The sequence below is a fragment of the Lipotes vexillifer genome, unplaced genomic scaffold (genome assembly GCF_000442215.2).
Source record: "Lipotes vexillifer unplaced genomic scaffold, Lipotes_vexillifer_v1.1 scaffold25, whole genome shotgun sequence".
NCBI classification, from domain to species: Eukaryota; Metazoa; Chordata; class Mammalia; order Artiodactyla; family Lipotidae; genus Lipotes; species Lipotes vexillifer.
The window spans coordinates 1,948,103-1,961,340 of record NW_006792881.1 but is presented as its reverse complement, the minus strand read 5'-3'; the positions used below and the strand labels follow the sequence as shown (position 1 = coordinate 1,961,340).

The 13,238-nt window shown below is 34.5% G+C and overlaps 1 protein-coding gene across 1 annotated transcript in view; it reads left to right on the top strand.

Annotated features, from left to right (window-relative positions):
• The window catches only part of ARID4A (AT-rich interaction domain 4A), a 59,001-nt gene that overhangs the window by 14,667 nt on the left and 31,096 nt on the right, over positions 1–13,238 (top strand). Inside the window, exons 6-11 of the mRNA XM_007466047.1 lie at positions 399–478; positions 568–662; positions 1,911–2,047; positions 5,260–5,335; positions 6,972–7,048; positions 7,436–7,602. Coding sequence (XP_007466109.1) covers positions 399–478; positions 568–662; positions 1,911–2,047; positions 5,260–5,335; positions 6,972–7,048; positions 7,436–7,602 — 632 coding nt within the window. The remainder of the gene's footprint in view (positions 1–398; positions 479–567; positions 663–1,910; positions 2,048–5,259; positions 5,336–6,971; positions 7,049–7,435; positions 7,603–13,238) is intronic.

Below are 13,238 nucleotides of genomic sequence, written 5' to 3'. Positions count from 1 at the left end.
TTGTGGGATCTTCCCGGACCAGGGCACGAACCCACGTCCCCTGCATCGGCAGGCGGACTCCCAACTACTGCGCCACCAGGGAAGCCCCTACTTATTTTATTTAAACCAGGTTTTTGCTCGTTCTTCTAAGATTAAAGGTAATTTAATATCTGTGCTTTGACTAGGTTGCTAATGGTTTAAGAAGGTCGTTCTGTAGTGATAGAGATTGAAAAAGTGAATGGAGACACTTAAGCAGTTTGGGGCAGCCATTAACCTGTGTTTGTTTGGTATCTGTAGAATGAAAAATGTGTGTATATTTTAAAAGGTTTTGAAGCGTAACTAACAAATAATGGTTCTTAAGCCCCAGGTAAATAGCAATAAGTGTGCATAAATTCTCTGATATCTTCTGCCTATTGCAGTGTTTGATGATGGTGATGAGAGAACATTGAGACGTACCTCACTATGCTTAAAAGGAGAGAGACATTTTGCTGAGAGTGAGGTAGGGTAACATGAATGGACTTTTTAAATTGAACAACAGCTACTAATGTAGAAGCATAAAGTGATTTAATTTGTCTGTTTCTTATCCAGACTCTTGACCAGCTTCCATTAACAAATCCAGAGCATTTTGGAACTCCAGTAATTGCAAAGAAGACGAACAGAGGAAGGAGGTCCTCTCTGCCTGTGTGAGTGTTTTCATGTACAGTAACATTACAGTTATCACAACATTAAATAAGTGGTTTTTCTACGGTGGTGAAATTTGTTTGGGTGACCTTTCCATAGCATCTTGTATCCTTGTTTTAGACATTTTACCCTGAGTAGACTTTGTTCTTAATTCTTGGACAAAGTAATAGGAATAATGATCTCAACCCCTTTTTAAAAAAGGCTATTTTTGTTTTGAGTTACTTTGCCAAATTCCTTAATTGATAGGATTATTTTGCTATGTTATGTATGTATATGTGTTTTTTTAGCCTTTTTATTTCAAAAACATTTCAAGTTTAAAAACTGTAAGAATAATACAATAAACTTTCATATACTCATCGTCCAGTTTCACTAAATTATTAAAACTTTTTGATACATTTGCTTTATCATTTCCTGTCTTTATATACATATATTATAATTACTTTTTATTTAATAATAATTTTAATTGGCTGAACCATTTAAGAGGAAGTTGCAAGCATCATGACTTCTTACCCCTAAATAGTTTATGTAAGAACAGTGACATTCTCTTATATAATCAAAGTATGGTTATCAAATTCAGAATAGATAACATTGATAGAATGCTATTATCTGATAATATATAGTACATATTTCAGATTTTGCCAGTTGTCCCAATAATAGCCTTTATACCATCGCCTGATTCCAGGATTCAATCCAAGATCATGCATTGCATTTAGTTTATGTGGTTCTTAAGTCTCCTTTAATCTAGAAAAGTTCCTCAGCCTTTTTTTGTCTTTTCATGACAGTGACATTTTTGAAGAGTACAGGCCAATTGTTTTGTAGATTTTTCCTCATTGTGGCCTTGTCTGATTGTTTAGTTATCCAGATAGGTTATCTAAATAAACCTCCTGATGTGTTTGGTGAGATCTTTTCCTAACCTGTTGGAGAATTAGAGTTATATTACCTGGAACCTGGCATGCATAAAAAGTGGAAGGGCAATCTCTTAAACTGTATTTGGCACAGTGAATACTTCCTGGTGATACAGCTTTTCTGTCCCAGCCAGTGGTTGGCATTGAGAGTCTAAGTCCAGGTCCTCACTGATCTAGTGAAGTGGACTCAGAGTTACCATGGACAGCGCAGGACTACTTCTTTGGGGCTAGGGAAGTATCCATTTCTTCAATTCCGACTTGAATGAAGAGGCTACTACCCTGGGGTAATGACTCTATCAAAAATGGTTGATGTTAAGATCACGATAAAGTTATTCTAACTTTTAGTAACGAAGATGAAAAAGAAGAAGAAAGTAGTGAAGAGGAAGATGAAGATAAGCGACGTCTCAATGATGAATTATTAGGAAAAGTTGTAAGTGTGGTATCTACATCTGAGAAGAGTGAATGGTATCCTGCTTTGGTAAGTATGGTTTCTTTGCAGAGTTAATTAACCATTTAAAGTATTTGTTTAACATGGATTTTAAGAAAGCATTTAAAATATTTTGAGTGTTACACAAATTTAGTTTGGACTTTGTTGCAAAATTGAGCTGTCCTCCTCAGGTCCCACATACTTCACTGTCTTCTTTTGTTATTTCCTTTCTTTAATTTTCTGTAACCAAGTATTTATTGAGATCTTTCAGTTTTTCCTTCAAAATGTGTCCAGTTGTCTGTGTTTACTCTGTTCCTATCACCTTTTTCACCTGATGTATAGTACCTACTACCAACTTCTCTTAACTTGATGCCTGAATGCTTTCTTTACTAAATTCAGACTTATTTTCTAGAAGTAACTTTTATAGAGAAATTTTAAAACATTGATTTAATCATGATAGTCCCATTCTCAAAAAAAAAAAAAAACCGGCACTGACTCTGCCTAGTGAATCAATTCTGCATTTTTAGATGGGTATCTGTGGTCATCCCTAGCTCTTAGTTTGTTTCTCATTTTCAGTGTAAACTGTCTACTTCAGGCTCTTTCTTAACTGCTCCCTTTGTAAGACACTTCACTCCTCCAGTCCTTTACCCCTTAAATCAATTAGTATTTACTAAGGATTTGCAGTGACTTCAGCTTTGCTCTAAGCTCCTTAAGTAAAGAAAGAGGTATGAGACATAACACATTGCCCTCAAGGAGTTTACTATACACATCTCAAAGACTGTATAGTAGCTAAATATTATATAGTAATTTAAAGAACGTTTGGTGCAGACACTGGAATAGGACAAAGAGTTTTAGGGAAAGGAAGGGTATACCTAAGCTTTAGAAATGGCAAATCTTGGGTAGGTTGGTAGAGAAAACTAACCTTTGCTTACTTGGGAAAGGAATGAGAAGGTATGGGCAAGAGAATTACTTCACTAGAGGAATCAATAGAACTTGGTAATACCTATCTCCCCTTTCTCTTCTTCCTACTCCTCTCTTAAATATGTCTTAAGGCTCAGCTCAGGTCCTACCTTTCCTGCAGATTCTCCCCTAACCACTTTAACATAAGTATGCCCCTTCTTCTCTGAGTTTTGATATCACTTATATCTCTAATAATAATTTTGGCACAAAATACCTCCCAAATTAGGTTAGACTCCTTTAAAGAACTGAGGCCTTTTTTTTTTTTTTAGGTTTCTATGTGCATGTAAATACATTACTCAATTCCTATGTAGTAGATTTACTTTACGTAGGAAAAGTCTGAAAATCCTTTGAACCTTTCAGTTGTATAGGCCAACAAGTAAATGGGTTTGGATTCAGAATACTCAGGTCATTACTTTGTCAAGAGATTAAAAAAAAAAATGCCTTTATTTACTCAACAGGTTTATCATTTCCCAGGTAATAAAATAAAAGATGAGTAAGAGTCAGTGTAAGAATCAATCTTACATTTGATTATTTTAGTGTACTGCAGAGAATAATCCAAGTAACTGTACTATAAAATAGTATACATCCAATATTAGGACTTCTTGTCCTGAGACCTTGCATTTATTTGAAGGAATTTCAAAAAGGAAAAAAAGAAAAAGCCTTCATGAAGCTTTTGAGCTGAGCCTTGAAGGATTTAAAGTTAGTTAGCAGAGCTTCACTAGAGAACTTTCTTAGAAGAAACAGAATAAGTAATAGGAAAGAAGGGGGTTTGTTCATGAAACTATTAGCTTTGGGAATTCATTTTGGCTAAATATTAGATGTGAATAGGGGCATAATAGGAAAGAAGACTGGGAAATAATTTGGATCGAGGGCAGAAGGGTCTTTAAAATTTCATCTAAAGAATCTGGACATAGTTCTGCATAGAATTTTGCAGAAGAGTGACATTATTTGAGCTGCATATTTAGGAATGTTAACGACGCAGTGGTATGGTGGATGGATTGTTGTTGAAAGGAGTGGAGGTGATAGGAATCAATTTGGAGGCCATTAGAGTGGTTCACAGGTGAGGTAATTAAGCCTTGGGTTCTGTCTACTCATCCTTTAAGACTTACCTTAAGCCTTTGCTGCCACACATTTTCCCTTCCCAGGTCTGGTTAAATCTTCCTCCTAGGTGTTTTTATTGATATTTTATCTTATGCCTAGTTGGTATCACTGTACTTAGCCTTCGTTCTGTTTTTTTTGTATATCTTTTTGTATTTACCCTTCCATTTCAGTGTTAGCTCCTTGAGGGCAGACACAACTATATTATTAGTCTAGTAATTACCAGCACCTAACAAACAAACAAAAAAACATTTAATACCATCTGATGTTAAAACAGCTGATAACAACTGCCAAGAATTTTTGATTGTCTGGACATAACACTGTTTAATATGATAGTCATGAGCCGTGTGTGGCTATTTAAGTTTAAATTGTAACTTAATTGATATTAAGTAGAATTAAAAATTCAGTCTCTCAGTTGAACTGGCCACATTTCAGGTGCTCAGCCCCATGTGATTCATTGCTGCTATATTGGTCAGTGCCGACAGAGAACATTTCCATCATTGCATAAAGTTCTGTGGTTGGTGCTCGATTACCACAGAGGGGCTAATGTTGAGCAGGTACAGTTCAGCAATTTATTAGTAGTCTTTAATGTTTTTTAAATATTAAATTCTATAAACAATATACAGAGATTGGTTAGTTACAAATGTTAAGACATTTGTTATTTTTAAAAGTTAAGAAATTTAAAAGTTCTTCACTCAGATTTTCTCTGACTTGTTTAAATACTAAAAATTGTACATGCCTTGGTATGAATGGTAACTTAGGTGCTTATTTTAATCAAATAGCCAGATTTCAAAACTGATCCTGATTTAAGTGCATTTAAAAAAAATTATAATATGGCATGTCTTCATCATAGATCATGCATTTTGTTATTTGGACAGTAAGTGAGTTATTATTATTTGGCTTAGAATAAATCCCAGTATTTTTAAAGTGGTCACATTATGGTTTATATTTCATTAATTATTCATTTTATTATCTAATGACTGTGTATATTCAATATCTAGAAAGCCAATATGCTAAAGAAAAATTATAAGGCAATCTTTTGTAAGTAATTTATTATGGTATGGAAGCTGTTGACAATGAAACTATTTCTTGTCAAATATAATCATTTCAAGAAGTTAGGGGATCCAGAATTGTTATTTTAAAAAATACATTCTTTCTTTGAGCAGGGAAAGTAGTAATCAATCTGCTTTTATTTTATATTTCAGGTAGTATCTCCCAGTTGTAATGATGATATCACAGTGAAAAAAGACCAATGTTTAATTCGGTCATTTATCGATTCTAAATTGTGAGTAATGAATCACTTAATAGTGTTACATTGGGAGAAAAAATGGAAATCAAGACTTTATTTTTTAAAGTTTAATCATTTCATGAACTGAGAAGTTGTTACCTAATATGTTTTGACTTTTTTGTAATGTAGGTTATTTAAAAAAAATTTTTTTTAAATAAATTTATTTTATTTTTGGCTGCATTGGGTCTTCAGTTGCTGTGCGCGGGCTTTCTCCAGTTGCGGCGAGTGGGGGCTACTCATTGTTGTGGTGCGTGGGCTTCTCATTGTGGTGGCTTCTCTTGTTGTGGAGCACAGTCTCTAGGCACACAGGCTTCAGTAGTTGCAGCACGTGGGCTCAGTAGCTGTGGCTCATGGGCTCTAGAGTGCAGGCTCAGTTGCTGTGGCGCATGGGCTTAGTTGCTCCGCGGCATGTGGGATCTTCCCCGACCAGGGCTCGAACCCGTGTCCCCTGCATTGGCAGGCAGATTCTTAACCACTGCACCACCAGGGAAGCCCCTAAAATTTTTATATAAAAACTGAACAACAGTATTTGAGAATAATATTTTAAAAGTTTTAAAATAAAGCATAGTATTGATTTTCTCTTTAATTGTAAGAATTCTTTTCTTCTTTTTTTAATTTTATTTATTTATTTATTTATTTTTGGCTGCGTTGGGTCTTCATTGCTGCGTGCGGGCTTTCTCTAGTTGTGGTGAGCAGGGGCTACTCTTCTTTGCGGTGCTCGGGCTTCTCATTGCGGTTGCTTCTCTTGCTGTGGAGCAAGAGCTCTAGGCGTGCAGACTTCCAGCAGTTGTGGCTTACGGGCTCTAGAGACCAGGCTCAGTAGTTGTGGCGCATGGGCTTAATTGCTTCACGGCATGTGGGATCTTCCCAGACCAGGGCTGGAACCTGTGTCCCCTGCATTGGCAGGCAGATTCTTAACCACTGAGCCATCAGGGAAGCCCTAATTGTAAGAATTCTTTACTTTTATTATGTGTACTATTTCATATTATAAAACATGAAATTTACTTTTTATAGAATTTATATTACTAGAATAATTATTTTGACTTTTTTTCTGATTAAATGTCAGATTTTGAACTCCAATAAAAATTAATTTAAAAAAAGGTCAGAGTTTTAGTAACCTTCCTTCACTTCAACTTTGCTTTGTTTCCAAAAAATGTAAAATTATGTATTTATTGAGTTGTGATTCTCTGTGAAAAATTTGTTACCATAATATATCTTACAATGATAAAAATATTTTAATGTTACCATCTATTAAATTTTTCATACTGAACTGAATAGTAAATTTGAGAAATATGAAGGATCAAAATAGACACTATAAGGAAAATACCATGCTGATATAAACTACCCCATATTGTAGGTAAGAGGGTTGCATAAATTGAAATATTACAAATGTGAGGCTGTCAAATTAGTGTGCTTTGAGTATGTGAATCTTTAGAATTAAGATATTAGCTTTGCCTATATTACCTCTTGCCCTTTATTAAGGATTAGGATATACATGGTCTTTTTAAAACAATTTATAGGTAAAATAATTTTGATTTTGAGATTTATATTTTCTGTGTGTTAACATGACTCTTTAAGTGATAATTCTTATTTAGTAATGGTTTCCCTCCTATTTATTTTTCTCTATAATTAGTTATTCTATAGCAAGAAAGGATATCAAGGAAGTAGACATTCTCAATCTACCTGAATCTGAGCTCTCTGCTAAACCAGGTAAAATAAGGATGAATCAATCCATTATTTCATGATGTGACTCTAAATGGCAAATTTAGTGGCAAAAGCAAGAATGAATATTTTCTGGTGCCATTTTAACTGTTTAGAGTTGATATCCACTCTTCTTTAATGCCTTTTTTTTAATATCTAGATAAAGTATTTGACCTTAATTCTTTGTATGTTATATCACTAACATTTCTGACAGCATTCCCTAGAGAAAAATAAACATTGATATAATATTATAACTTATATGTTCAAATTTACTGTATCATTTTAGAAATGACAGCTGAATTTGAATCCAGATCTTCTGACTCTGAATGTCATGGCTTTGTATTATTCTACGGTGCTAATTCCATAACAACTGCTGAAGTACATTTTTACTTTTAGGGCTGCAGAAAGCAAGCATCTTCTTAAAAACTAGAGTTGTTCCTGATAATTGGAAAATGGATATAAGTGAAATCCTTGAGTCATCCAGTAGTGATGATGAAGTTGGCCCAGCTGAAGAAAATGATGAAGAGAAGGAAAAGGAGGCCAAAAAGGAAGAAGAAGAGATGGTAGGTGAAATTTCATGTTTGTAACATATGAAAACATTTCAATACTCTAAAAATAATACCTTCATATATTTTCCCTGTGTTTAGATTCTTTATATTATTTGTTGCTGTCTTTTTCTAGCTCAGCTTTATTTGGGGAAGGGGGAGCTTTCTGGCTTTTAGCTTAGTGGGCAAATCAGAACTAATTTTTAGTGGGTAAGAGATTACAAAGAAGAACTTTTCAGGTTAAATGAGCAGCAAGTGCAGACTTTTTTTTTTTAATAACATCTTTTCCAAATAACCAAGGAGGAAGGAAATGTAACTTTTAGGTATATTACATGTGTTAACTCATTTAAATTATTGCCAGATGGAGTAACTGTTATTATTCTACTTTAAAGAGAAAAGTGAGGGTCAGAAAGATTAAGTAACTTTCCAAAGATGACACAGCTCAAATGTGGAGAGCAGGGATTTGAACACAGGTCTGGTCTGTCTTAACTTTGAAATTTCACCTCTTTCAGTCATTTCACAGTATCTCAAGGATAATGAGGATTAAAAAAATCCTATCTAAATGTAAGAATATTTCATTTGGCAGTTGGATAAATCATAGAAAAGATTTAGATTGTATTTTCTAGGTGCTAATGGTTTTCTTTGTAACATCACTGTGTTGTTAAGAACGTATATGTAATTGTAGGATCTCACTCATGAAGTACCGCATAATTGCTTACGTGAATATTGCTGTCTATTTTTTCAGCAGTGTTTTGTCAAGTGGGATAAACTGTCCAGTATAGTTTTGGTTGTCATGAGGTAAAGGGGCTTCGGGGCAGACAAAGAGAATGAGTTTACTGAAAAAGACCTATTTGAGCATGAAAAATATTTGCTTGGAAAATGTGGAATGTTTGTTTCTGTTTTACATACACAAATAAGAATTTTTGAAACAAAATGAGTGTACTTGTATGTGATATAGGGCATAGGGTGTTTCTTCCCTTTTACTTCCCCTGCAGTATTTGGCTTTTTGCACTCTGAAATCAGAATGGCGGTTCATACTTACAGGCTGCCTACAGAGTTGCCATAGTAACGGGCTGTTGGTTTTAAGTGAGCATGCTCGGAAAGACAGGAAGGTTTTGCAGAGGCTTGGCGGGTTGCCAATGGAGGTTTGCCAGATGCTTTGAAATGGGCTGTCTTTCTTTTCCTTTCATGTAATGTCTGATTTTTATGTGGAAGAGAATGTAAGTAGTGCTGTATAACCCTGCGGATGCTATGCCCTAAGAGGAAAAGCAAATATTGCAAGTCAGACTGAAAAATGTTCAGATACTGTACTGATTAAGTAGAAGGGGAATCTAACCATTTTGCATGTGAAAGAAAATGCAGCATATAGGTAAGATTTTTTTTATATATTACCATTTTGATTACCAAAAATGAGGTTAAATAAGAATTTTAGGTATTGATGATTTGGCTGATATGGTAGGACTCGTAACCAAGCGTAATTGTTTCATGTAAAAGAGACAGTAGGAGTCTATTTTTAGAATATCAGAGGATGAAGGCTATTTTTCTGAAACATAAGATAGAGTTTGAAATGAAAATGATAATGACAGTTTGGAAAAATTTGGGATTTAAAGTCTAAATATTAAATGTGATTTTTGTATTTTATCTGTGTTTATTTATAGATTATATGTTTTCAGGGTAAATAGGCCACATTTTCAGGGTGTGAACTGTTGGAGTCTGGTTTTGCTTTTTTTTTTTTTAAATTAACATTGAAGTTAGGATCTTATATTGCCAAATACTGAAATACATAGTCTCTTTATTTTTGCTAATACTTTTGATTTGTATCCCTTTCAAAATGCATTTTCCCTGATCCCTACCCCCTCCAAAAAACCTGAAATTTTAAACAAAGAGGGTTAAAAAGGCTGTGTAGTAAAGGTAGAGAGTATGGCTGTAAAATAGTAAGTAGTAAATAGTGGTCTTATTATAGCTATTAATTTTGTAAAAGTCATAATGTTTTATTTAAGCTGTGAGTAAATGTTAGTAAAAAAGAATGAAGAGCAGAGGCAAGCTCTGTTACCTATTGTTTGCAGGTAGTAAGTAAAGAAATTTAAAAAGGTAAGGACCTTTGTAAGGATAGTATCTTCTTAAAATGTATTACTTAAATTATGAACTGTTAAAATTAAGTGAACCAAGATGCTTTTCATCTACTAAAGAAAAGAAAAGCACGATCGCAAAATGTAGTCATTGATTATATGATTATTTAAAACTATTTTTCAGATATTCATTTTCATGCATGTACTTTATTGAATTACCTAATAGAAACTAATTTCCTCTTTTTCTCTGGCTGTACAAGTAGATTTTCTTTAGTGAGATTGGGTTGCTTTAGGAAAAAAAAAAAATAAGCTGCATTTCTTGCTCTTGGATAAGATTTAGATGCTGAATCATTCTAACCTGTCTTGGACAGTAATTTTTTTAAATTTGATATATTGTAAAACTGAAAAGCAGTTTAATCTATATTTAGCAAAGGAAAAAAATGGATATGGTATAAAATGAATTAAAATCTGATAAGCCAGGGCCTACCTGGCTTAGTCATTACAGGCCTTTACTATATAAGTGAGGCTAAGCTGTTATATTTACATTACAGATCATATTCTTCCCAAAATGTAATTATGCTGTGCTTTCCATGAGGATTTAATATTGCTTGACAATGATCAAAAAGATTTTTTATAATATTCTGTAAACCACTGTAACAATACTTTAGCCAGCCATTTGGTGTTTGTAAATTTTATGCAGTAGAATCATACAAGTGTTAGATACTTCTGCAGTACTAATGGGCAGTGCACATTGTTTTTATATTTGATACTTTGAGTACCCTAACATAGCCTTAATAAGGAGATTTGAGATTTACTGTGGAGGAGCATCTTTTATACTTAATATTATTTTGAATTCCTAAGCATTGGTAGTTCAGGATTTGAGTACAAGAAATATATTTCATACTGTTACTGGGTAGGAAGAGACTTGAGAGTCTGACAGGAAGTATGTCCTACCTATATTGATGACTCTACATTTTAAGTCATTGATAATTATATTGAAAAAGGTTCTGGAGAATATTTTTGTGGGTATTACTTAAATGTCTTTTGTTAGGACATTTTTATATCAGAAAAGATATTACTGAATTTCCTTTTGAGCTTTGAAATTGATTGAAAAGTTCATGTAAACATAACCAATGATGTCAGGTATTCATTTACTCCTGACTTATATTCACTTTGGATGAATGTAGGAGAGTTGTCTAAGGGTAAAATAAATAGGTGAATGTTTAGAAGACTGAATATCAGGTGGGAATTTGACTAGTCTTAGTTCTTTTATCCTTTTGGTTTGCTATAGGTAGGCTTATATGTTGGGCCCTTTCAAAAGTCTCCTCTAATTTCATATTTAGTAATGAAAATTAGAATTTAGTGAATTTTTATAAGAAATACTCTTTTTTTTTTTTGGCCTCTCCTGTTGTGGAGCACAGGCTCCGGATGCACAGGCTCAGCGGCCATGGCTCACAGGCCCAGCCGCTCCGCGGCATGTGGGATCTTCCCGGACCAGGGCACGAACCAGTGTCCCCTGCATCGGCAGGCGGACTCTCAACCACTGCGCCACCAGGGAATCCCAAGAAATGCCCTTTTTTGTTTAGAAGTATTGACACCTATTTCTCCAGTCGTTGAACTTCTAGGGATCACTGTTAAATTTAATTCCTAGGATTACATTCCCCTATTATAAAAATCATAAGTGCTTGAACTTTTTAATTCATCGAAATGTGAGGTTTTTTTTTTTTTAATGTTTAAATCAAGTGTTGTTTTTGTGTATTTATGCCTTTTTGTAAATCAACCATAAAGGCATTTGTTAGTAATCATTCAAGATCACTTTGGGTATAAACCTATAGTAAATGCTTGATAACTCAGGAAAATCATGTTAACTCAATAAAATTTGCCGAAAAATTTAAAGGTAATGTTAGTATTTTAGGTATATCTAATAACTCAAGCTGCCAATCAGGTGTTTCTAAGCAGACCCTATAAAGCCAACCTTCAATGAATAACTGAGACTTTAGCTTGCATTCAAATGTAATAACTTATCTGCTAAGGTCTTAAAGTGTAGCTTGTTAAATAAGCAAGCAAAAATGTCCTAATGTCTTTAGCAAAACCTTTCTTCACAGTGTTAGCATAAGACTCTAACCAAATTAGGATCACCTAATCAGATTAATGAGAATTGCACATTTGTACACACAAATACACCTACATTTTAATGTACTTATAGAAAAAGGTATTTTATAGTTGTGGTAGTAAGACTGATTTTAAAACCTTAGATTTGATAGCATGTGAACCATAGCTTGATGACTGAAAGTAAGATGTATGTACCTTTTAAAATGGCGGGGGGGAATTACTAATTTGTTATAGGCAGGTTGTTTGTAAACTGTTTTGTGAAATTATAAAACAGTGTCTTACCACATAATGAATATATTTGGCATGACATGTGGTTTCTGAAATTTTCTGTTTAAGTGTACACAACAGAGAAGAATGGTACCACTCTAAATTTTATGATTAACAAATTTCACTGGGCCTTCAATACTATTGGTCGGTTCTCAGTTTCTGTAATCTAATCATTATCTCCTCCATTAAGCCAGCAACCCTACCCCCACTCCACTCACTTTGGGAAGAAACTAGGAGCTTCAAATTGGGAACCAGCTCTAAACCCCACCTGCCTGCTCTCCTTCCCTTAATGTACAATTGATAGTATGTTGTCCTCTTCTGTAAGATGAGTCCGTCTTTTTAGGCTCTGGATCTCATTCCCTTCTTTCTTGTCTTAGACTGTGAAGTATCTCTTTTCTTTCCAGCATCTTTAATCTATTCCTTTCTGTTGTAACCTTCTTATCAGCTTTTAAAAACATACCTACATCTCTTCCAACCTTCTGGCAACCTGTTCAGAGTCCTTCCACCAACCCCTCCACCTTATGGCCAGATTGCTCAGAGGTATATACACCGTTCTATTTCCTGACACTACCACCCTGCCCCCACTCTTAATTCACTGTAGTGCATCTTATACTTCCACCACACCTAAAACAACTAAACTAAGGTCATCAGTGACCTCCAACAAATTTTTGTGCTAAGTCCAACAAATTTTTGTCATGATTTCATTTGACTCAGTAGGTATTCAGCATCTTTGACATGCCTACCTTCTTAAATCACCTGACATACATGACATTGCATTTTTTTCTGGTTTACTTCATAACTAAATGATGTAATGACTCCAAATCTATATGTGCATCAAAGATGTCTCTTTCTTAAATCCAGACATTTATGTTAAAATTCCAATGAGGATTTCTTCATATTTTGTAAGTCCTCAAACTCTGTATGTGCAAGACTGCACTCATCTTTTCCTCCAAACCTGTCCTTTCCCTGTTTGTTCCTAATTCACTTGAATAGAAGCACCATCCACCCAATTACTCAAGCTAGATAAGTGGAAGTCCCCTTAATCCTCTCACTCTTGCCTCCCTATCCAATGAGACATCAGATCCTGTCTCTTCTACTTACTTTATAGCTCTCAAATTTGCCCACTTCCCTTAGTTCCTACTCTCTGTCACCTTAGTTCAAGCCACTCTTCTCTTTCACCTAGCTAGACTGGTGCAGTAGCGACTT